Genomic DNA, 27,334 nt, shown 5'->3' with positions numbered 1-27,334 from the left:
ACAAATACCTACTTTCCTAAAGTATTTGGGAGTTAAATAATTTTAAAACTATTTAAATACTAAATTAGTGACTGTTTTATACAAAGTGAAGAAGTCCTTGATTATGTTTTTATGTTACTTTTATATTTAGACTTTTATATTTCCCCGATTTAAGTTGATATAGGCAACTCAAATTACACGGCCTGTCAAAGTTTCCACCACCTTGTCTGTCTCTCTCTAGGACCTCTCTCTTGTATCGTGGCTGCATTAGTTGTCTTTGTGCCTATTCCATCCGTATTGACATGGTATTGACAGTTCATTGTAATATATACCTCTATGTTGTTTTGACAGTTCGTTGGTACAGCACAGCCAGCTGATTGACGTCAATACCAGCATTTATAAATTTGTTAAACAATGAGTTGGTCAGCATAAGCTCCAAAGTGTTGTAGCAATACAGAATGAGTTTAAATATCCAAAAAATTCCAGTGTTCGTGTTTCCTAATTCTTTAAAATTTTATTTAAGTACTAAATCTACACACAAACAATTGTTGACTCTGTACAATCCATATGACTTCCCAGTGCGATTTAAAGGTAATTACCTTAAAATTAATACAATTATAATAGACCAAAAGTAATTGTAATATTTCAGTGCTTTCTACTTCTCCAAACAAGTATGCAGTGATAGATCCAGAAGGAAGTATAGGACCTCAAATGTTAGTTGATATTGTGATTCGACATACAGCACCTATCATATCTAATTGTAATGTTGTGGATAAATTCAGGATATCTATGCAGGATCATGCTACCAAGCAGGTAAAGTCTAATAAATAATTTATCAGTGGTTAAAGTCTATACACCTAATTAAAGCTTAATTTGTAGAAAAATGGTAAACAGTTACTTAATGTTTTTGTACACAATACTAAGTATTTAATAAGATTCATTAGAAGTTGTATAATTAGTATAATGTTAAAAAACTCAGTAGTTTAGCTTTTAAAAAATGTTTATAATTAACAAAATTAATACTTTTATTAGAAATAAGAGATTTTTGAGGATTCTAATTATGTAAAACATTTTCTACACTACTGCAATAAATTAACGTACCACCTTAAAAATGGGCCATTTTTATGTCTCAAATTTCCTAACCCTGTTGTCCGATTTAATTGATTTTTTAATATGTTAGGTATAGCTTTATTCTTTAACAATAACGCTGTAATAATATTGTTGCTAGACAGGTTAAACGTCACTTTATAGCGGGTGTACCAATCAAACTGCGATTTTTTTCTCAAAGTTCGCATCACCCTGTGGAATATTCTAGCATTTATAAAATACTAAAATTAAAACCCAATTATAGCCTCATGTTTTCTTAACATACTGGTTTTTGATTCATTCGTGTAGGTTGGATAATAAAAAATTTAGGTACTTTAACAACTAGCCATGTCCTTCATCAATACACAGTGTTTCTAAATAAGTGCAACAAACTTTAAGGGGTATTTCTGCATAAAAAATAATGACAGTTTGCTTTATAAACATATGTTCACAAATGCTTCGTTTCTGAGATACAGGATATTTGGTAGGTTTTTAGAGGTACATTTTTTGACATACAATTAAGAATTTTATGTTCTCCATTGGCAAGCATATGGATCATATTACCAGTATGCACACCAATGGTGAATATAAAATTTTTAATTGTATGCCAAAAAATGCTCAATAACTACCTCTTAAAACCCACCAAATTTCATTTGCATTTATCTCAACTGGTTTTAGAGTAATAAATAAATCATCAGTTTGTAAAAAAAATTCAATATCCTGTATTTCGGAAACGAAGCATTTGTTTAGCATATGTTTATAAAGCAAACTGTCATTTCTTTTTCATGTAGAATGTTACGAAAGCAAGGCTATAGTTGGGTTGTAATTTCAGTATTTTATAAATGCTAGAATATTCCACAGGGTGATGCGAACTTTGAGAAAAAATCACAGTTTGATTGCTACACCCAGTATACAATGACAATTTACCTGTCTAGCAACAATATTATTACAGCGATATTCTTAAAGAATAAAATTATATTAAAAAATTACTTAAATTGGACAACAGGTTTACGAAATTTAAGACATAAAAAATGGCCCATTTTTAAGGTGGTGCATTAATTTTTTGGAGTAGTGTATATCGTCAGTGATGTGACAATACCTCCTATCTGCTTTTACATGATTTTTGTAGGAGCAATGAAAAACCTTTTTTAGGGTCACCTCCTGTTTTCATATGACATTTTTTGACATATTTGACATATTTTGTTTTTCGTCACATGTTGTTTATCCTTGTTTAACTTATAGGGGAATGCGTATAGATTTTCACTTCGGAAAAAATCAAACAAGACAGAACTTTTTGTAATTTCATTTAGAAATGTTTAATAAACAACATATCAAAAAGTTCTACTTGAGAAGTGGGTGCTTCATTTTTTATTAAACAAATGAACTACGAAGTTTGATGTTTTTTTAAATAACTCTGAAAATATAAATTTTAGAACAAAACTGACTTGACCATTGAAAAATTCAGAAAATTTTACAAAAAAAACCTTATATAAAGAATTTTCTAAAATAAAATCTGTATCTTCTATAATTTTTTATTTATAACGTTAAAGTCACCCTTCTCACAAACTTTGGCGCATTGTAAACTAGCGTTCAATTTAGCGTTCCAGTTACTATTTAGTAATTATTAACTATTTAGTAATTATTTTTTTGCCAATTTTACCAAATTGTCAAAATTACTTACTAAAATCACTAGCCAGTTGTGTCTGAGTTTAGCAAACTGACTAAACCATTCTAATGACTATTATTTTTTCTTATTTGTATTTTGTTTATAGCTCCTTGGTAAAAGAGATATTGAAGCCATGCTAATGCCTGGTGAAAGAGACAACATTTCCAATGATGGTGACTTTCAAAATTTACCCCATTCTGACAGAAGTACAACAGATGAACAAAGAATCTATATGACAAATAGGCAAGTTTTCAATTTAGATTTACGAAATAATTCTGTTAGTCCATAGTTGAATCCAGAGTCAACAAGCTGGAAAATTTTTATATATTGTACACTAGGAAAATACAACACTGGAAAATAAAACCAGATGTGAAAATAAGAATAAAAAAAATTGCAAATGCAAATATTTCTGATTCGGATCTGATTTATATGTAATTTCAGTAAGAGGATACCTTCCTCTTTAAGAGGAAGGTATTGAAAATGTATAAAAAATAAGTTATTTCCAAAATATTGGCTTAAAGAAAAATATGATACAACAAAAAGGCAATACTTTTTTGGATTTTGCAAAATCTATTAAGTATAATGTTTATCATCGATAGTAGCGTTCTTTACACTCTCGATAACATGGCTTGTGTTCTTAACATAAGAGTCCGTTTTCTCTGCGTATGGTTGTAGTTGGTCCGCTAGAAATTTTGCCAGCGGTTGTAACAGTGATCAGATAGATCTGACTATTGGTCATAATGGTATCCTGCCTTATATAACTTCAGTAAATCTTTCCTAACTTCGTGTATAGCCAACATAGGCCTCAAACTTAGATTCATCAATCCAAATAACGTTTCCCATTCACGTTGAACCTATTTTCAGTGCCCTTTTGTCTATAAAAATCAGTTTCTTTTTTGGTTCTGTAAGAAGTGGTTTAAGAAGAGCTGACTATTGGTCATAATGGTATACTGCCTTATGTAACTTCAGTAAATCTTTTCTTACTTCGTGTATAGCCAACATAGACCTCAAACTTAGATTCATCACTCCAAATAACGTTCTCCATTAGAACTGCATCAAACCGTTCATCGATTTAGAAACTGCATCAAATCAGTTAAAACTTATCCAGGTGCTGACATTGGGTCTGATCACAATCATATAGTAGCTGTAACCCAATTAAAATTAAAAAAGGTGATCAAAAAGAAGTCTCGCAAAAATATTGATACAGCCCAATTACAAGACGAGAAAGTTAAGGAATCAGTTCAAAGACAACTGAACGAAAATTTTATTTGGAAAAATATTGGTGAAAATGTCGATGAGGGCTTAAATAAAATCGTAACAACAGTAAAAGAAATCTGCGTGAGAAATTTACAAGGCAGGCCAAAGCTAAAAAAGCAGGCTTGGATGACAGATGACCTATTGGATTTGATGGAACAACAGCGACTAGCGAAAAACAACGAAACACTTTATAACAGCATACAAAAAGAAATTCGACGCAAAATACGAGAAGCAAAGAGTCAACATCTAGCCAAACAGTGCCATGACATTGAAGAACTTGAAAACAGATACGACACGTTTAACATGTATAAAAAAGTGAAAGAAGCGGCTGGTATCTTCAATAAGACACAAACTGCATTGCTACAGGATGAACATGGTAAAGTAATATTTGAAGTAGAGGACAAACTTAAAGAATGGGAAAATTACGTCACGAACCTATTCGAAGACGATAGGAGTAGTTCACCTCCCGATATTACTAACTACGACGCACAGTGTTCAAAATTGAAGGAAACGTGATCGAAAGTAAAAAAAAAATAAATCTGAGAATGCCGAAATTAAGGGGTTTGTTTGTACTACTCATGATGCAACTTTTCAGCAAAAATTGATTTTTTAAGTTTGTTAGGGCCAGATGTATTAATGATCAAAAGTACAAAATTCAATATAATTTTATACATCAAATTTAAATCCTCAGAATATGCCTTTTACTTTGATTATTACTTCATTTATGTGGATAGCTAATGTAAAAGTAATTATTGGAGATAAAAATACATACTTTAAAGATTAAAATGATATAGTTAGCTTCACGGAAAGGTGATTATAATTTTGATATAATCGGCTGTCTAAAAACCTATACAATTTTTGATAAAATTAATGTTTGACAGCGTATTACGTTTATTGTGCCATCTTGTGCCACGTTAAATCCTTCACTAGATGTAAGATTACAATGTAAGGAATAAAAAAATATATAACACAAACTGCGGAAAACTGCGCAACTGAGTACATGGCGCATTGCATCGAGCGCTGCGCGCGTTTAGTCTGAATTAATTGCATTCGTACGTATTGTTTACATATATGTATGTCAAACACATGATATTTGTTGGGGTTGCGAAAAGAGATTTTAGTTTTGATGAAGTAGTGTTTTTGCTTAATAGAGAATATATTGTACATTAGTTTTATAAATAGCTATATTAACAATTTATTGAAGTTATATTTCTTTAGGCGCGATTGGGAAAAATGTTGGGATTTGGAGTAAATGTAAATGTGCGCGAATTCATCAAAAATTGTTAGCTCTACGCGCAGATACGTTATAGGGGTTTTCAACGCTTCTCATTTGTTTCGAGCTTCCGTCATAATCTGTCGCATAATCCGTGTATATTAATACACTAAGCAGCAAAATTTACGCACCACCTGTAAAATGGGACATTTTTGATGTCTCGAATTTCCTAAACCTCTTGTCCGATTTAAGTTATTTAATATGTTATAGCCTTATTCATTAACAATATTTCCGTAATAATATTGTTGCTAGACGGGTAAGATGTCATTGTATACCGGGTGTACCAATAATACTGTGTTTTTTTTTCTAAAAGTATTGAGTATTTCTTACCACTCATAACACTGTTAAAAATATATATACAGGGTGCTTCATTAAGAATGTCCAATGTCTGAGTTGTAGATTCTAGACCTCGAAATATTAAGATTTAACCAAAATCACTTAAATAAAATATGGCTCCTTACAGAGTTACAGAGTGTGTTATTTAAAAATTTAAAAACTATGCTCAGTATTTTAAAACTATTCTACGTATCCTTCTCATACTTGACAGACAGTGTAGGTACAAATTATGTTAAATATCCGTTTCTAGTTAGTCCCAGAGGCGTACGAGATAGGGGACAGTGAGGGGTTGACCCTTTCCAATTCCTACTCCACTGGCGGAATTTCCATTTTAGCGCAATTTTTCGATTCTCCAATACTCGCCATGTAAATAACATACTCCTCACACCTAACGATAAAATTATTCGTTTTCGAGATATTTGAACTTTAACAAGTAACGGCACAGATATTTTGAATAATGTATTGTGTCGCTTAATTTTAAAATATCTCGAGAAAACTTATGATTTTATCATTAATAATGGATAATATACTCTTCAGTCTTAACGATAAAATCATTGGTAATAGAGATACTTGAAGTTTAAAATTAAGCGGCACAATACATTAATTAAATATCTGTGCCGTTACATGTTTAACTTCAAATATCTCGAAAACTGATGACTTTATCGTTGCGAATGAAGTGTATGTTATTTACATAGATAGTATTGTAGAATCGAAAAATTGTGCTAAAATGGCATTTCCGCCAGTAGCGTAGAATTTGGGAAGGCTCAACCATTCACTGTCCCCTGTCGTACGCCTCTGGTAATAGGCAGAAACGATTGTTTAACATAATTTTATAGGGTGTACAGTACCCACACTTTTTGCCAAGTATGAAAAGGATACGTCAAATAGTTTTAAACCAATGAGCAAAAATATTTTTTAAATTTTTAAATAAAACACCCTGTAACTCTGTAACGAGCCACATTTTATTTAAGTGATTTGGGTTAAATCCTAATATTTTGAGGTCTAGAATCTACAAATCAAATTGGGCATTCTTAATGAAACACCCTGTATAACGATATTTTTTAAGTAATTCACCGCCTAATGAAGGGATGAAAACTAAAAAAAACGACCCCTGTTATAATATACTCGTTATACGGTATAATACCTCAAATATTCCAAGTTTTCAGCCTAATAACACGCTCTGAGGTCATAAAAGCCATACAATCATCAAAAGATGGCAGAGCGACTGGTCCTGATGAAATTCCAACTGAAATATACAAGCTTATAAATGATAGCAATGTTTTAGAGGCTATAACTTCGTTTTTCAATACCATTTATACCAGCGGTCATTTTTTGACAGTTTTGTGGTTTGAAAGTAGTTAGGATTTTTAAATGTCAAAGTTCTAAAAATTGTAGAATAGAAATGAATTCCAGTGACGAAGAGTTACGGTTTTTTTTTATTTGTTTATCGTAGATAAAATATTGTATGAAACTGTGTGTGAAGTACTTTTTGCGAACTTACGCGATGTATAGCACTCGCTCCGTTGTCGCTCGTGCTCTAAAAATCGCGTGCGTTCGCAAAAAGCATACTTCACGAACTGTTTCATAAATAACTATTTTTGCTCTCCTGAGAAATTTGGCTTTTTGCAGTTACGTCATTCTTATTCCGGACCGGCGATATGTAAGTAGATAGACAACCTGCGTTCTGGCACATCCCCTAAATCGCAACCCTTAAATATTAATAAATGCCAAACGGCTTAACGTAGGATGACGTGTGACGTATCGTTGGAAAGGGGATGAAAAAGGGGGTTGAATGCAGTATGTGGCGTGCGCATCGGAATATGCCAAAAGGGCATTACGTCATATCTTCTTTTCTATTGGTCCGATTTTGACGTAAGAGGGCTCGTCGGAACGGGGAGGGGGTAACGAATAAGTTGAGACAAAAAACAAAGATGGCGGCATTGCCAAAACGGCATTACAGCATATCTTCGTTGCTATTGGTCCGATTTTGACGTAAGAGGGCTCGTCAGAACGGGGAGGGAGTAACGAATAAGTTGAGACAAAAAACAAAGATGGCGGCAGTGCCAAAACGGCATTACAGCATATCTTTGTTGCTATTGGTCCGATTTTGACGTATGGGGTGTCAAATAAAAGCGGTGGTGACACAGAAGCCAACTGTCAATTCTTCTTCTTCTTTTCGTTTGTCAATTCTTCTTCTTTTCCGTATAGTGCCTAACAGAACGTGACATTCGACATCTTTGTTGTCATTGGTCCGATTTTGACGTATGGGGTGTCAAATGAAAGCGGTAACGACACAGAAGCCAACTGTCAATTCTTCTTCTGTGAAAGCGGCGGCGACACAGAAGCCAACTGTCAATTCTTCTTCTGTCAACGTTCAATATTAACTGTCAATTCTTCTTTTCCGTATAGTGCCTAACAGAACGTGACATTTGACGTATGACGTGACATTTATGTGTGACGTGGCAAAGCGCTGACATTCGACGCAGAACGTGACATTTGACGTAGATATGTGACATTCGACATCTTTGTTGTCATTGGTCCGATTTTGACGTATGGGGTGTCAAATGAAAGCGGTAATGACACAGAAGCCAACTGTCAATTCTTCTTCTGTCAACGTTCAATATTAACTGTCAATTCTTCTTCTTTTCCGTATAGTGCCTAACAGAACGTGACATTTGACGTATGACGTGACATTTATATGACATTGTTCAGTTTTCCGTCCGACATTTGACGCAGAACGTGACGTAGGACGTGAATGACGTGAAATTCGACGCAGAACGTGACATTTGACGTAGATATGTGACATTCGACGTAGGACGTGAATGACGTGAAATTCGACGCAGAACGTGAATGACGTGACGTGAATGACGTGACATGTGACGTAGGACGTAAATGACGTGACGTGAATGACGTTAAGTTCGAAGCAGAACGTGACATTTGAACGTGAATGACGTGACATTCGACTTGCTATCCTCTGCTGCGCTCTGCTACCGTCTGCTAATCTCTATTACCTTCTGCTCCGCTCTGCTACACTCTGCTGACCCCTTATACCGCTCTGTGATCGTCTGTGCCTTCTGTTAGCTTGTCTCTGATGACGTCTGTACGTCTCTGGTACCCTCTGCTAGCCTCTGTTATCCTCTGTGACCCTCTGCTAGCCTCTGTTATCCTCTGTGACCCTCTGCTACCCTCTGTTACCCTCTGCTGCGCTCTGCTACCCTCTGCTGACCTCTGATAACCTCTGTTACACTCTCTAAAGTCAAAAAATAAAAGACAACATTTTATTAATATTATTTATTAACAATTATCCAAATCATTTACAACTTTATTGCTATAATACCATACATATTCATTCAAAGCTTGACTTAACAAAGTATCTGGAAAAATTCCACAAAACGCAGTTAAAGCGTGAAGTCGACTATATAAACTGTTACTCTTATGACAATTTTGCTGAATAAAGTATACAACATTTCTATAATACGAAAAAAACTGTAAATTGTCCAATAACGACACTCGTTGAGACACTAAATCAATGTTTGCTCTCAGGATCTGGCTTACATCATCATCACATAAATAATATTCGATTCCATGTTTCTCGATAGTCAGGAACTTTACATTTTCCATTACCAATTGTCTTAGTTTGCAAAAATCACCACACTCAAATTCGATTGGATCATACTCATCGGAACAGGCGGGCAAAGGTGGTATGAAAAATTCTTCCATAATTTGTATAAACATCTCAATTAGGGTAGTCCACTCGAATGTGTTTAAACTGATTCTTGTACATTTACCATGTTGGTACAGAATAATGGATGGAGAAAACTGTCGAGCTGGAGATAGACCAATTTTTATGTGAAAACATCCTATTGGATATGTAGTTTCCAATAGATAATATGGCTCATCTTTGGCAGCTTCTTCATATTTTTCCAGTACTCGATCTAATTCAGCGTCGTAGATAATTGTCTCTTCACTTTCGTATCCGCTATCTTGAGAAGCCATATTACTGCTGTTGCAACTGAATACACAAGTCGGTTGGAGAAACTCAAACTGAATGTGACGGATGGTTGCTGAGAGAATTTATACTTTTTCAATCCCCCACTCTTTGCGTGTAATTGTCAGCATTTTCTAAAAAATGTATGTCTACGTGGCGTATCGAAATATAGATCCTTAAACTACATCTGAACTAGTAATCCAGCTGTTGTGTTTGCTATCCAATCCTAACCATTTAACATACATCTTATTGCCTTTTCGTCTAAGTACTTTTTCAACCAAGTAAATGTCGGGATTTTTTGTTTTCTGTAATTCTTCTTCGTAAAACCCGCCGCTAATCGGTGTACCTTGCATGTCTTCGAGCAAATACGTTATAGGATTCGTTATCTTAACTTGTACAATTCTAAATAATTCTGTAGTCCAATTGGGCGTGTAGGCCTTTTCAAAGAAATGTTTTGCCTTTGATATACGTACAATGTCGCCAACTTTAAATCTTCGTGGACCAGCAATCTTTAAATGACTATAACTTTTGTTTAAAATGGCTTTTTCGTTGGATTTGTTGACATGAGATGGCTTGTATCCTGTTTTACTGTGCTTTGTATTGTTGTATTCCTCATGACTGTAGGTAGTGCATCTAACCATTTGTATGATCCATGTAAACTGAAATACTTGTACAACTTTGCTTTCAACGTTCTAATAACTCTTTCACAAATGGCAGCCTTCTTAACCGTGTAGGTACTGTAATGATTAATTTCGTGTTTTTTCATTAAATTTTGAAATTTTCTGTTGTAAAATTCGGTTCCCTGATCAGATTGTAGGTTTTTCGGAACTCGTTGAGTATGGGCGAGAATATCCGAAAATGCCCGAGTAATTTCCTCACCTGTTTTGTTCTTTAGAGGGCGTGTCCAAACAAATTTTGAAAAACAATCAATTACAACTAGTATTAGTTTGTAATTTTTATTTTGGTGCGCATAAGGACGCATTTCAGCCAAATCCATCTGCCACAAGTCATCGATTCCTTTGATTATTGTTCGTCGACGAGGATAATTTTTTCGTGCTGGTTTATGCAACTCATACACCACCTGTTCCTTTTCTTTAGACATTTTTATAAACGACTTTCAATTGCTGTTAGGCGGGTATCTATATTCATCGAATGAAGGTTGTCTACTACATCCTGCAATGCCGCGTTCATTTCTTTTATCTTCTTTTCCATCTTCATATCGTATATCGCATGTGCAATGGTTTCTGCAGCCGATTTTATATTCTTATCCGTATCCTTTTTTAGTGTATTCAAATCATCTTTGAATATTTTTTGTAACTTTTGCTCGAGAAGTGGAACTGTGGTTTTATGAAGCTCTTTTCTTACTTCGTTTAGTTCCATGGTTAAATTCTTTATATCACGAGTTTTTTGCTGCAACAACTTATTTACATTATTCTCCGTATCCTTTTTTAGTGTATTCAAATCATTTTTCATTATTTTCTGCAACTTTTGCTCGAGAAGTGGAACTGTGGTTTTATGGAGCTCTTCTCTTACTTCATTTAGTCCGATGGCTAAGCCTTCTATCTCCCCAGTTTTTTTCATCAACAACTCACCATGTGTTTGAATTAATGGTGACTGTATGTTACGCAACTCATTTATTTGTGCATCGACGTATTTTTTCGTTGCAGCATCACCATTTTCTGATGGGTCCTTGACATTGCAAATTTTCACATTTTCAGCATTAATATTTCCGTCAGAAGTATGTGGAAATGTAACTCGCGTCACCTTTTGAGCGCTACCACCACCACCACGAGAATGATGACCGAATTTGTCGACACTCATAATGGAAATGATATTGTCATTCCCAGTTACTCTATTATATTAGCTTCTTTTAGTTCATTGATGATGGCTACAATTTCGTTGTCGAGAGATGTGTTGCCGGCGTCTTTCGAAGCCACCAAGAGTTGAAGACGCTCTACCAATTCATTTGGGTCGTCCCAGTAAATATATTCCCTAGGTGTTTCACTGTAAATCAAACGAGAGTCATCGATAAGCCCTGATCCTTTGGAGGATGCAGCTGGCGAAGGTAGCTGTGGAGACGCTGATTGAGATGATGTTGAACGAGTTGGTAAACGACTATGTGGTGGTTGCTTTAGTGCTGATGATGTAGTAGATCGAGTATTTATCTGTGACGGATTCTGTGATACCGTTAATGTAGACTGTGACAGATTCTGAACTATCGTTGATGTAGACTGTGACGGTTTCTTTGCTACCGTTGATGTAGATGCAGGTCTAAACAATGGCTTAATAATATAATGATATTTGTCTCCACTTGAACCTTTAAGGCGGCCTATTGAATTCAGATGAACTTCGGTTTTCTCTAATAACGTTTTGTATAAATTTTTATCTTCTTCATTGTAGTATTCAGGATCAGGATTATCATAGAAAATAAGGTGATATAGTCCAGGCGTCTCCTGCACCGATCCTCCTTGACCATTTTTGGCGTCATCCATAACCTCTATGGCACCGTCTTTGTTAAACTTTATTCGTCGTTTACCCCACGTCCAGCCCAACAAATCATTGTAAATAGGTCCATAGTTTTTATCGATTTTATCAGACTTCATCCAAAATTCTTTTATATACTCATGACTCATCGGAGGATATTGCTCCATATATTCGTTGAAAGCATCTTCAGAAATATTATCAGGATCAAACATTACTTGTTCGGTTTCGTTATCGTGCGATTGGTGTGTTTCTATGCTATCTTCATATTCTTCATCTTCTTCATCGTTGTTTTCAAACACATCTCCATCACTAATAAATGATACTGGTGGTGTTGGTGTACGATTTTCTGCTATATTCGGCTCTTTTTTTAGTCCTACTTCTTCCTTTTTCACATCTTCTTTTTTAACTTGTCTAAACTTGTTATCGATAGCATGATGCAACGTTTTTGATGATTGCGCAATATCCTTGAGAGGTTTCGAGATTGGTTTAAAAAGTTTATTTAGTGACTCATCTTGTTCTGTCTTGCCTAATTTCAATGCCAAATATTTTTTGCGAATTGATCTAGCCAATTCGGCAATTTTCTTCTTGCGAATGGCAATGGCGACCGCATCATAAGACATCTTGTTGACGACTAAACAATACATCAACTTACAATTTTATATATTTATCAAATCCTTTGCGGTATCGGCCATTGTTAAGGGGAAAATCTTTCATAATGACCAAAGTACCATAGCGGTCTGTCGTCCAACATTCTGAACAGAGTTTTTTAAATTCATCAAACGACATGTCTGGCGATACGTGTTCATCAAATATATGCTTCAAATTTATCTCGTCCTGCTTGAATAATACAATCATGTTACAATTGTCTCTTATTAGCTGCTTCGGTATTTTTGAATATGTTTGACATAAATAAGCGGCATCAATATCTTTATGTCTGCACATGGAATAATACTCGCGAATCTTCTGTTGGCCATCACATGCAACATCGTCAAATAAAAAAATTGAGTTTGGTTGTGCTTCATCTGGACTGATAATTTCTTCATTGTCTTTGTATGGAAAGTACCCAACACCTTTGACTTGGGCTATTACATCTTGCAGTAGTTGGTATTTCGGTTGAAAGAGGGATTTCGAATAAACATAGACATTTTTGAATTTGGCGCCATTCGGATTAAATAAAAGTGATAGCATGACATTCGTTTTTCCGCACCCACTTGGACCGCAAATAATGGCTCTAAATGAGTTTGGTAGCAATTTACCATGTTTACTGACTGTCACTTTCTGGACAATGTCCAGATTATCAATTGGCAACGTCTGCTCTTGTTGAACGATCTTCATCGTGTGGCAAGTGTAGTACATAAGTACGGCAATATATTATAGATGTCATCACTTGCATGGCATCAGTCCAATGTTGGTCGTCGAAGGAGGAGGTCTCGTGAACTCTTTAATTAATAAACTGCCATTTGAGCTACATATTCCTGGCGGTTATCAGTACTGTGGACGTAAGTAACTTTGCGACAATTTTGTTGTGTTTTATAAGTAAAAAAATACGTTCTTTATAACTGGAACAAAACTACAAAAACGTCTTGCACGTGGAGATCCAGGCATTAATCCATTAGACGCAGCTTGTAAACAACACGATATCGCTTACTCGCAACATTCATCTCTCGAAGAACGTCACAAGGCCGATAAGGAATTGGAAAATAGAGCCTGGGAGCGATTCAAGTCGAAAGACGCTAGCTTTGGTGAAAAAACTGCTGCCTTACTTGTAACCGGTGGAATGAAGACGAAAAGAAAATTGGGAATGGGATGTCAGTTACGTCGTGGAAGAAAGGGGCGTTACTCTTTCAATCGCGATGTTGTCTCAAAAATTGCAAAGTCCATGAAGAGAGGAGCATCGTTACACAATACTGCTTTGACTGCTGTACGAATTGCAAAATCCATAATCAAAAGACTTGGCGGCCGAAAAGAAATTGACGTTCCTCGCGTATTACCACTAAAATCTGGAGGTTTCCTACCACTCATACCTCTCTTTGCTGGTCTTTCGGCATTGGGGGCTTTAGCGGGTGGTGCTGCGGGGGTGGCAAAAACTGTGGTCGACGCAAAAAATGCCCAAAAGAAATTGGAAGAGGATATACGTCATAATAAGGCAATGGAACATATCGGTTCAGGCCTGTACCTACGTAAGAAACCCAGAGGCGGATTCGGCTTGTATTTGAAAAAAAACTTCCAATAAAGCTGCCCAATCGTCCGCTGTATGACTTGGACATTGCACATTACGCGAAAATACTTAACATACCACATTTTCGAGGAGTTTTCATGAATGACGCTCTGCCTAGAGACGGTCCTCGACAACGAGAATGTGCAATAGTTAACTTGGATGTGTCCGCGCATAACGGAACACATTGGGTAGCATATAGAAAGATAAACAACGACGCGGAATATTTCGATTCATTTGGTAATTTGAAGCCGACCAAAGAACTTGTGAAATATCTGGGTGCACGTGCCAGAATTTTCTACAATAATCACCAGTATCAAACTTACAATCAAATCGTTTGTGGGCATTTATGCTTAAAGTTTTTATATAATGGACAGTAGTAGATTGCTTATGTCCCATATGTTTCGCGAAAAATGTTTTACAGAATATAGTGAAGAAGAACTAAAACACATACCGCTAGAGTATATTATACGGACTGTTAGACCTTCAGAATTGTTAAGTGTATGGCATAAATTGCCTGGGGAATATCGAGGAGAATTTAACTTGCAGATACTACTTCCGTGCTTCGTACATTACAACAGACCAGATTGGAGGACTCACTGGGATGGACCACCCGATTCTCAAGCATCTTGTCATTTATGTAAACTTGCTTTAGAACAAATAAAAAATATGTGAAAAAAAATGGTGTTTATTCACCTATATATATATATATATATATATATATATATATATATATATATATATATATATATATATATATATATATATAATCTATTAATCTATCGACTTGAATCAGTCATCATGTCGCAGTTGTTGAGAGTAGTTAGTACCACTTATACATTTTCATTTCAACCACCCACACCATTCGTGTTGGATCCGAAAAAAGATTACGAAATAGCTCTTCGTGCCTTCCATTCCTACAACAGTATACCAAACATTGAAAATAACAAGTTTTATTATTGCAATGACAAAAACAAATGGCAAAACTTTGCTTTTCCCGATGGATGTTATGAAATTGCCGATATTGAAGAATACATACAAAAGAAACTGGGTGCTGACAATGAGCTTAAACCAGAATCGATATTTAGTCTAAAACCTAACCACAACACGTTGCAGTGTCAAATATTTAGCAAATATAGGATTTCGTTTAAGCAACCTGATAGCCTTGGTACAGTATTGGGATTTTCTCCGGCAATACTCAATCCTGGACGGATACATACTTCGAATCTACCTGTTAGGATTATTAAAGTATCTAGCATACGCTTTGAATGTAACATTAGTACTGGAGCCTTCGACGGTAACAGACCTGCTCATACGATCTACGAATTTGTCATACAATCAAATCCTGGGTACGCAATTGACGAAACTCCTCACAATTTGTTGTATTTACCCGTTGTGTCGCAGCGTGAACTTACCAATATCACTGTCTTGGCTCTCGATCAAGAAGGACGACCTGTAAACTTTAGAGGAGAAGAGAGCACATTGGTGCTGGAACTTAGATCAAGAGGGAAATGGGACTAGTAATAAGGTCATCTACTGCTCAAAGGACACCATTAGTTGTGCAGCCGTCCAAGCGACAACATCATATTAAAAGAACACCATTAGTTGTGTCGAAGCGGAAACCTCTTACGTTCGCAAAAAAATTGTTTTTACAATCACTTGGTTTTAAACTAAAAAATTACAACAATGTATGAAAAACAAGAATGTTCAGACAACATCGTAATGCCTCCAATATTTGATATTTATCGTAAGCCAATGTTTGATGAGTCGATTCGAAAGGCCGAATACCGAACTTATGCACCATTCATCAAATCATTCAACTGTAATGATATTGTAGAATTTAGCATTAATCAAGTTGACTCGTTTTTTGCAATGAGCGAAACCTTGTTGTGCATTAAAGGATCACTCGTCGATAAAGAAGGATCTGGCGTAGTCAAACTAGCCAACAATGTGGGTGCTTTTCTTTTCGATTCGTGTACGTACAGCGAAAGCGCACGGGAGATGGAAACAGTGCGGGATCCTGGTATCGTAAGTGCTGTACGTGCCATGACGTGTTACAATCAAGAAGATTCCCATTATATGGTTATGGCGGGTTGGAATTACCCTAATGATCCCATTCTACACGATGCAGATAATTCATTCAACATACAGATACCTCTTAAGCATATTTTTAACATTTTCAACGATTATCCAATGATTACGTGTGGTCGTCAAACAATAAGACTAGTTCGAGCTCGAAACGACAACGATTGTTTAATTATTACTGATGAAACTACAAAAGCAAAGATTAACATCACCAACATTGAACTCAGAGTGAAGCACATATTTCCAAATGACGAAATTAAACTAGAACTAATGAAGTCCATTCAACAAGATCAACCTATAGTTATTCCATTTAGAAAGTGGGAATTGCACGAATTGCCTACCATTACCAAAGGGGCTAGGCGTGAAGTTTGGGCCGTTAAAACTAGCACATCAGTTGAAAGACCACGTTATGTCATTGTTTTCTTTCAAACAGGCAAACGTAACACGATTACAGCTGATCCTACCTTATTTGACAATGTTAGCATCCAAAGTATTAGATTATCCTTAAATGGAGAATATTGGCCAAACGAGAGAATGCAGTTGGATTTCAGCAAAACTGACTACAACGAGGCCTATTTCAACTATACCGAATTTTATCCCAGCTACGTACATTCCCAACAAAAGCGACCTCTACTCGATTTCTCAGCTTTTAAGAATCGTGCATTGTTCGTCATCGACTGTTCAAAACAAGAAGAAAGCATGAAAGCATCCACTGTTGACGTAAAACTCGATATTGAAGCACATAATGGTTTTCCCGAAAATACCAAGGCCTACTGCATTATAATTCACGACTGCGTAATGGAGTACTACCCACTTACCGAAATTGTAAAAAGTCTAAATTAGACGCATAAAGTGTCAGTAGTACAAGAGCAGTCATCATGAGAGTAGCATTCGTAGATATTCAGGGATTCGCTGTGGACGGGTGGTTTGTTCCCAAAGAACTTACCATCGAAATAGGTTTTAAACGAAGTCATTATATCTTTTTACCTCCGAAACCATTCGATGCGCTAAGTAATGATGATAAGAAGACAGCATCATACGTGGAGAAAAAACTGCTTGGCATTCGATATTCTGATGGAGCAGTAGAATTGTCCAAAATAAATGAAATACTAGAAACCAAGTTGTTGTATGCAGCCGATTACATATACGTTCGAGGAGAACAAAAAGCAGAATTTTTAAGCAAGAAATGTCACATTTTTGGAGTTTTTCCCCTTATTATTGATGTTTGCAAGTTTGATGGCACGCCTCTTGCTACTGGAAACGTTGGTCCTGCTACAAACCCCTGTCACGCCGTTGGACTATTTTCGTGTACAGAAAGAAATGTGGATCGTCTACGTCACTGGTTTTCTTATACAATATTACCATTGTAATTTTTCTATGTATAAATAAATATTTTTAGAGAGAGATTTTTGCTTTTTTATTTAAACACCTTATTTACTGATCAAGTCTTATATTACATGAAGATTCAAATTTTCTCTTTACAATTTCAAACATAATTTTTATAATTAAGATAAATATAGATGCTAATATTACACAAGACATTGCAAAGACATTGTCTATTTCACTTTTCACATACTCGCTGGTGTTGTTGCTGGCACCCATGGTGTAGGCTGAATACGTCTCAATGGATATGTAGCTTGTGGTAGTTTTCTAAAAGCGTAAAGACCTTGCTGCTGCTGCTGTAAATTCAACTCTTCAGGCTTCCACGTTTTGTCCTCAATATGCAGACTATCGAAATGTCTTTTAATTTGTTTTATATCCTCATATGATTTAATATCTTTATTTAACTGATTAAGTTTAGTTTGAAATTCCATAACCCTATGTATGTACTCGGTGGGATTCATATCAATACTGAACATGTTCAGTGTCACAATGTCTCATAAATGCCACGTTCTGCGTCAAATGTCGGACGGAAAACTGAACAATGTCATATAAATGTCACGTCATACGTCAAATGTCACGTTCTGTTAGGCACTATACGGAAAAGAAGAAGAATTGACAGTTAATATTGAACGTTGACAGAAGAAGAATTGACAGTTGGCTTCTGTGTCGTTACCGCTTTCATTTGACACCCCATACGTCAAAATCGGACCAATGACAACAAAGATGTCGAATGTCACGTTCTGTTAGGCACTATACGGAAAAGAAGAAGAATTGACAAACGAAAAGAAGAAGAAGTGACACTAGCTCAACACAATGAAGAATAATTGACAAACGAAAAGAAGAAGAAGAATTGACAGTTGGCTTCTGTGTCACCGCCGCTTTCATTTGACACTCCATACGTCACAATCGGACCAATAGCAACAAAGATATGCTGTAATGCCGTTTTGGCACTGCCGCCATCTTTGTTTTTTGTCTCAACTTATTCGTTACCCCCTGCACGTTCCGACGAGCCCTCTTACGTCAAAATCGGACCAATAGAAAAGAAGATATGACGTAATGCCCTTTTGGCACTGGCGCCATCTTTGTTTTTTTGTCTCAACTTATTCGTTACCCCCTCCCCGTTCCGACGAGCCCTCTTACGTCAAAATCGGACCAATAGAAACGAAGATATGACGTAATGCCCTTTTGGCATATTCCGATGCGCACGCCACATACTGCATTCAACCCCCTTTTTCATCCCCTTTCCAACGATACGTCACACGTCATCCTACGTTAAGCCGTTTGGCATTTATTAATATTTAAGGGTTGCGATTTAGGGGATGTGCCAGAACGCAGGTTGTCTATCTACTTATGTACATTGAAAACATTTTAGAAGATCATGTTTTGCCATTTGAAAGTCATATTGGATACGACATACTGGTGCTAATGCAAGTCTTCATGCCGTTAGCATAGTGAATACTTACCTTGATGAGATTCAATTTAAAAATTATACTGGCCAGTATATAGCCCAGATCAGACTTAAATCCGATTATAGCATTTATATGATACTTTAAAATATCGCACTCGGAAAAGAAATCCTATTCTTATGATACAGGGGCCTAAGGATAGGAGCACAAAAAATTTCATTCCACATGCGCATGTATTATTTTTGTCCGTGAGTATATAAATTGGCGGGTAGCGATTCAGTATGTAAGCTCGTTGGTATTTCGGAAAGCGACGTAACGCGCGTCGTTTGACATCGCGATGCAGAAGAGTTTGGGAGCATCCATAAACTACGTCGTAAAAATTTTTAACTTTTTAATACCCTCCCCCCTTCGTCGTTGCAACTCACGACCCCCCTTTCATTGATTTAAAAAAATCAATATTATTTCTGTTTTTTTTAATCAAATATGAGGGGGTAGGCGTAAAATCTTGGTCCAATGCTATTTAAATGCATTAATTTTTTTTCGAATCCTGAGAAAACTAATAAATATATTTGAAAAATTTAAACGCAGAATAAAAGATTATATTATTACCGAGGGTTGAAAGTCCCTTAGAATAAACAAAAGGTTTCTTTTGAATGAAATATTTGAAATGAATCTCTTTTCTCTTTTTTTTTCACTTCTGTAACTTATTAAAATAAACATTATAGATGTTTTCAGGAACTTTTGGCCCTCGGCAATATTGCAGTCTTTTAATCTGCTTTTAAATTTTTCAAAAATCTTTATTAGTTTTCTTAGTATTCGAAAAAAATGAATGCATTTAAATAGCATTGGACCAAGATTTGGCGGGGTATGCTTTCTGAACTGCATCATATAAATCTTTATATTTATTTTGTTTTGATTTCTATGCCATTTCTTCTAAAGTATAAATACGACTTACTAACTAAATAGAAAAAAAATATTTTATTTCTATTCGTTCTTTCAGAACTGTTGTTTCACACAGAGTATGCAGCACATAAATGAACTAACAATTTAATATTTTTTTGCTTCCAGACGTTGTTCTGTATATAGAAGCGATTGTTTAAAGCCAAAGAACAATGTCTTATTGTTTGTTGTCCTGTACAAAAGTGCTACCTAATATTATTTTAACGCCGTGACTGATAAAAATGAAATGAAAAGTATACGATAAAAGTATCTATAATAGAATTATTCTTTTTCATTTTAACAAAGGTATATTTATTCGTAAACGTTTTGTTTTATTTTCAATTTCATATCAAAAACTATACGTTTTTACACTGCCATTTATTTATACGTCTGGGGTCATCTGTGTTTATCATTATTTTTGTGTTTCTCATATTCATTTTTAGGCCGACGTATTGGGAGCTGCCTGCGAGTTCCTCCATCATAATTTGCAGTTCCTCGAATTGTTGTCATTAACGTTAATGACAAAGGTTGACCAATTTGTAGTTTTGAAGACGTCTTCTAGGGCTAGGTTGAAAAGTTTTGGTGATATTACGTCTCCTTGTCTCACGCCTCTCTTAATGGGAATGGGATTTGTATTTTCGTCTAGTTGTACTATCATAGTTGCATTTTCATATATGTTATGTATTATGCTCTTTCTCAGAGGCATCTTTCAGTGCGTCACAGTTTTTCGATTTCTTTCTAACGCATAAAGTTGAAAGTGACAGAAAAATGGTACCTATGTCGCTGATTATACTCATTTATAACATTTATTCTAGTTGTTGATAGATGGCGCTATAATCGAACAAAAAATGATTTACGAATTATACACTCCTGGTAAAAAAAAACGGGACATTTGCAGACCGTTTGATTTATAAACATATGTCTGCAAATGCTTCGTTTCCGAGATACCGGATGTTGAATTTTTTCTTACACACTGACGATTTATTTATTGCTCTAAAACCGGTTGAGATATGCAAATGAAATTTGGTGGGTTTTAACATACAATTATGTATGTTAAAACCTTTTTACATACAATTATGTATGTTAAAACCTTTTTACATACAATTATGTATTTTATATTCACCATTGGCGTGCATACGGGTCATATTACCCGGTCATATTACCTGTATGCACGCCAATGGCAAATATAAATTTTTTATTTGTATGTCAAAAAATGTGAAATAACTACCTCTTAAATCCTAAAAAATTTCATTTGCATATCTCAACCGGTTTTAGAGCAATAAATAAATCGTCATTTTGTAAGAAAAAATTCAACATCCCGTATCTCGGAAACGAAGCATTTGCGGACATATGTTTATAAAGCAAACTGTCATTATTTTTTCATGCAGAATTAACCCTTAAAGTTTGTCGCACTTATTTAGAAACACCCTGTATTGATGAAGAACATGGCTAGTTGTCAAAGTACCTAACTTTTTCATTATCCAACATAAGTGAATGAGTCAAAAAGCAGAATGTTAAGAAAGGCTAGGGCTAGTTTGAGTTTTAATTTCAATATTTTTTAAATGCTAGAATATTCCACAGGGTGTTACGCACTTTCAGGAAAAAACACAGTATTATTGTTACACCCGGTATACAATGACATTTACCTGTTCAGCAACACTATTACTACATCCATATTCTTAGAGAATAAAGCTATAACATATTAATAAAATCACTAAAATCGGACAACAGGTTTAGGAGATTCGAGACATCAAAAATGACCCATTTTTAAGGTGTCCTGATTTTTTTGGCCAGGAGTGTATATAGGTACGACTATAATCTGTACAATTTATAAAACTATACAAATCAAAGAAAATACCATTTTATAAATACAATAAACACAATTGATTTGTTTTTATACCAAATTGCAAATAAAAGGGTTATACTGCAATAGGTACCCTTTTCATATTTGACTGATTACGATTCTGACAACTGTCAGATTTAACTAAAATGTCATGTTAGAATAAATGTTATAAATGTGTATTATCACGGACTTACCTTTTTTTCTGTTACTTGTGACGCAATGAAAAGTGCCTCTGAGAAGGACTCTAGTTGTCTATATCTCGAATCTATTCTACAATTATTAATAGCTTGTTCTATAGCTCACATCTCGATAGTATCAAACGCATTTTCATAGTCTACGAAGGTAAGAAATACGGGTAACAGGGCTTTTCATCGATTGTCATTTGTTTCGAGCTTCTGTCATGTGTCACATAATATTAATATATCTACGTCATACGTCTTTGGTTTGTATCTTGTTTGTATCATTGGTATATATCAATAACGTATGACGTAGATATATTAACATTATGTGACACATGACAGAAGCTCGAAACAAATGACTGTGAATGAAAAGCCCTATTGGTATTCATTTGCGTTCGCTATCAATGTTCTCATTGGTCAATCATCTCAGCAGATGGTCTGATGTACTATTGATTTTTTTACCAAGAGGAGTAAACTAAAAAGACAGATTCACACCCAAGGAAGTTACTTACTAGAAAAGTCACCAAATTCATCTTCTTTTTTCGTTGATCATATCAGCTTTCGATGGTAATCCATACATATTATATTATACTAACACATCGCTAAAGAGTTCTAAAAACAACTGTTTTTATATAAAAGTAGACTTAAAATCTAAAAATTAAAGGAATAATGCAGAAAATACAAAAAATCGCCGATATACTTAATTAACCTATAAAATGACAGAAATGTCAAAATTTCATAAATGTCATTAGTGTCAAAATTTAATAACAATGGAGTAAACTTGCCTGCGGTTTGACCAATTAGAAACAAGCATTACGGCGCGGTAAATTTGAATCACTCCTCTTGGTTAAAAAACAAACAATAGATCCAATAGATAAATAGTTTGTATACTTGACTGAGCAACGATATAGGTCTATAATTCTGTAGGTCACATTTGTTTAAAACAAAATAACAAAGATGTACTAAATACTTTTCCAAACAGTCTATATTTTGTTTTAGGACACTGCCAGCGATAAATTCGACAAACTACATTTTGTCGATAGTGATAGGATTAGTTTGTGTGATAACTATGCTGTTACCAACTCAAGAAGAAACGCCGAAGCCGTCTAGTATTCCCGCTCATTTTCATATTAGCGTCAATTTTAAGTTGGTGTTGGCATATGTCTTAGGATTGGTTACGATGGTTATTTTTCGAGCATAATATCATATGGTTGCTCTTGGTATATATGGTGTTGTATATAAGGTGTTTTTAATATGAATGATGCAACATGTGTTCAAGTGGTGTGTTTTTTACTGTAAATAAATAATGGTTTATTTTTTGTTATTCAGTTTAAATCATTTTATAATAAAACGTAAAATCTCGCAGTTTTTTCATTTTGTATATATTTAAGATTTTGTGTAATAAATTGTTTATTGACAAGATTTTTGTTTCATTGTAAAACGATTAAATAATAATAACTTTCAAATTTTAAGTGAAGCTAAATTATGATGAAACCATTTACAGAGGATAATAATGATAATTTGCCTTTTTCTTCTTTGACAAGAAGAAACAAAACTACAAAGGGACAGAGAAAACTATGTGAAAAAACTAAACATAGTAGAAACCTACATAAACAAAGAGCTAAAAAATGTTTACCAAGAAGTTAAAAGATCCAGAGAAAAGAAAAAGAATAATACAAACTATTACAGAAACAAAGAAGGTTTACTTCTAGGATAAACAATAGAAAAACTAACCAATGGCCAAAATACTTCTAAGATATTTTAAATACAGACCAACAAGAGGAACTAGAGGCAAATAAGATTTGGCAAGAAGATGAAGAAGGTACGTGCGAGGAACCAACTTTGAATGAAGTCAAAGAAATAATAATAAAATACTTAAGAAATAATTAACAGGAAAAAGTGGTATTCTATCTGAGATTTTTAAGGAATGCAACGAAAGACTAAAAGAAAGAATATTCCGCTTTACATTAATAGTTCGGCAAAAGGAAGACATGCCGAAACAATTTAATAGAGTTCTTATTTGCCCTATCTATAAAAAAAGGCGACAAAATATAGTGCGAAGACTATAATAGAGGTATACCCATCACTATTAGAAGTACAGTGGAACCTCGATAACTCGGATTAATCGGGATCGCGGTCGATCCGGGTTATCGAAAATCCGGGTTAGCCGGTGAATATGGTAAAAATTAATAAAATACGGTATACTTACAGATAAACTCCGTTGTAATTGAAATAACATGAACTACACATCTAAATTATTAAAAACACGCAAACACAAACTTAAGCAAACGGAAGCAAACAATACAAGACTGTACTACACACAATACAATCACAATCGGAACGATGTTATGAACAGTGAAAACTAAGACCATTGTTTAAAAAAGAATTTTTTAAATAGTCTTTTTTAAACAATACTAAGACAGTTTAAAATAAATAAAGGAATAACAGGTGCCTGTTGTTTCCGATAAATCCGAGACAATGACCGTCGCTCTGCCGCCGCCGCCGTGTGCTATGAGTCATTTTTTACTGTCGTATACATAGTTCAAATTACACAAATACACATTATCTCTCAAATATTATATTACATACTATGCTTTGCAATATAATTCGGATGGAATTCCCCAGATTAAGAGACTGGGCCGATATCAAGCACAAAATAATCTGGGGAATTCCATCCGAATTATCTTGCAACAGATATTACATTTTTATTGTTGAAATGTTTGTCTGATGAAATATCGGGGTTCCACTGTAGTCTATAAAATACTAAAATAATTAAGAAAAGTAAGTATATGAAATATGATAACAAAGTGATCGAAGAATACCAGGGAGGTTTTAGACCAGGAGGAACAACTACTGAATTCAAAATAATAGACGAAGCAAGTTTTCAATCCTAATAGTAAATTAATAATATTGAAAAATATTAAAAATCACTAAAAGATTTTTAAATTGAAAACTTATTGGTACATTTTCATGGTAACACCTCCAAGACTTCTATAATTTGCAAGTCATATGGATGCTGCAGTGAAGACGAGAGGGAAGGAATTCTACACTTTGCAATTCACATCCCCCGTCTGCAGCCGGCAAAATTCCAACTGAAAGATGCACGTGGTTACTCTACGGAGTAATACGAAAATAAAATAAAAATGTGTACCATTTTTATTCGGTTGCGATGCGAAGGCAAACCAATCTTACTTTTTAATTAGAATACGGAGTGCAGTCCAGTTCCTTTAACCGCGATTTTCTGCTCTTATTGGAGCTTCATCAGAAGAAACGTAGGCACTGTTCTACATAATCCAACTAAATTGCATCGAGAGGTTTTACAACACATCGCAACCAAATGGATGATAATAGGTGGCTAGCGCCATCTGGCAATTGAAAGACGAAGCAAGTTTTCAATCCTAATAGTAAATTAATAATATTGAAAAATATTAAAAATCACTAAAAGATTTTTAAATTGAACTGGTTAAAGGAACTGGACTGCACTACGTATTCTAATTAAAAAGTAAGATTGGTTTGCCTTCGCATCGCAACCGAATAAAAATGGTACACATTTTTATTTTATTTTCGTATTACTCCGTAGAGTAACCAGGTGCATCTTTCAGTTGGAATTTTGCCGGCTGCAGACGGGGGATGTGAATTGCAAAGTGTAGAATTCCTTCCCTCTCGTCTTCACTGCAGCATCCATATGACTTGCAAATTATAGAAGTCTTGGAGGTGTTACCATGAAAATGTACCAATAAGTTTTCAATTTAAAAATCTTTTAGTGATTTTTAATATTTTTCAATATTATTAATTTACTATTAGGATTGAAAACTTGCTTCGTCTTTCAATTGCCAGATGGCGCTAGCCACCTATTATCATCCATTTGGTTGCGATGTGTTGTAAAACCTCTCGATGCAATTTAGTTGGATTATGGAGAACAGTGCCTACGTTTCTTCTGATGAAGCTCCAATAAGAGCAGAAAATCGCGGTTAAAGGAACTGGACTGCACTCCGTATTCTAATTAAAAAGTAAGATTGGTTTGCCTTCGCATCGCAACCGAATAAAAATGGTACACATTTTTATTTTATTTTCGTATTACTCCGTAGAGTAACCAGGTGCATCTTTCAGTTGGAATTTTGCCGGCTGCAGACGGGGGATGTGAATTGCAAAGTGTAGAATTCCTTCCCTCTCGTCTTCACTGCAGCATCCATATGACTTGCAAATTATAGAAGTCTTAGAGGTGTTACCATGAAAATGTACCAATAAGTTTTCAATTTAAAAATCTTTTAGTAATTTTTAATATTTTTCAATATTATTAATTTACTATTAGGATTGAAAACTTGCTTCGTCTTTCAATTGCCAGATGGCGCTAGCCACCTATTATCATCCATTTGGTTGCGATGTGTTGTAAAACCTCTCGATGCAATTTAGTTGGATTATAGAGAACAGTGCCTACGTTTCTTCTGATGAAGCTCCAATAAGAGCAGAAAATCGCGGTTAAAGGAACTGGACTGCACTCCGTATTCTAATTAAAAAGTAAGATTGGTTTGCCTTCGCATCGCAACCGAATAAAAATGGTACACATTTTTATTTCAAAATAATAGCTACAAACAAAACATAGGATTACCTATGTTATTTATCGATTTTAAAAATGCTTTAAATTATTTTAAAACGACTCCACAAACCGAAAGATGCAGTATGAGGCCATGAGAACATCAGAAATGCCAGAAAAGCTTATAAGGCTAGTGAGAATAACGCTCCAGGAACCCCAGAAATAGGGTAACAATGGAAGAAAGCTTTTCAAGACAGTGCAGAGTGAATAGAGGCTTAAAACAAAGTGATCCTCTATCAACAAATGTTTTCAACCTAGTATTAGAACAAATCGTAAGAAGATCAAATATGAGCGCAAACAGGACCATTTTCAATAGCAGGGAACAGTGCATAGCTTACGCGGATGATGTGGTTATATTAGCTTCTTCTTCTTTTTAGCACGATCGATCATGCCAATAGGCTACTGCCTCTTCATTGCCATCAAGTCATCCCCGGACGATGAGGTCCAGCATTCTCGCCATCGTTTTGGTGGTTTTTTACCTACTGGGTTATTCGTTTTTAACGAGTGTGCTGTCCTCCATTCTCTTTATGTTTGTTACAATATCTTCGTCTCTGTCTGACCCAGTGGCGGCTCGTACCACTTTAAGAAGGTAGTACCAGAATTCGGACAGCCGCCAAAATT

General features: G+C 35.1%; 1 protein-coding gene across 1 annotated transcript; it reads left to right on the top strand.

Moving 5' to 3' along the window:
• The first annotated feature begins 326 nt into the window (after positions 1-326).
• LOC114328919 (motile sperm domain-containing protein 1-like) lies at positions 327-23,481 on the top strand. The gene is made up of 4 exons (XM_050659495.1): positions 327-570; positions 629-792; positions 2,838-2,974; positions 23,119-23,481. The coding sequence occupies exons 1-4, from the start codon at positions 438-440 to the stop codon at positions 23,318-23,320; spliced, it is 636 nt and encodes a 211-aa protein (XP_050515452.1). The 5' UTR covers positions 327-437; the 3' UTR covers positions 23,321-23,481.
• The last annotated feature ends 3,853 nt before the right edge of the window (positions 23,482-27,334 follow it).

Source organism: Diabrotica virgifera, chromosome 8 (assembly GCF_917563875.1).
Source record: "Diabrotica virgifera virgifera chromosome 8, PGI_DIABVI_V3a".
In the NCBI taxonomy this organism is placed as follows: Eukaryota; Metazoa; Arthropoda; class Insecta; order Coleoptera; family Chrysomelidae; genus Diabrotica; species Diabrotica virgifera.
This window is presented reverse-complemented; position numbering and strand designations above follow the sequence as displayed.

Bases quoted from the DNA above. Each gene is read 5' to 3' on its own strand.
- LOC114328919 (XM_050659495.1), top strand. From the start codon at position 438: ATGAGTTTAAATATCCAAAAAATTCCAGTGTTCGTGTTTCCTAATTCT. The intron at 571-628 runs GTAATTACCTTA...GTAATATTTCAG, and splicing joins CTTCCCAGTGCGATTTAAAG to TGCTTTCTACTTCTCCAAAC. The intron at 2,975-23,118 runs GCAAGTTTTCAA...ATTTTGTTTTAG, and splicing joins AGAATCTATATGACAAATAG to GACACTGCCAGCGATAAATT.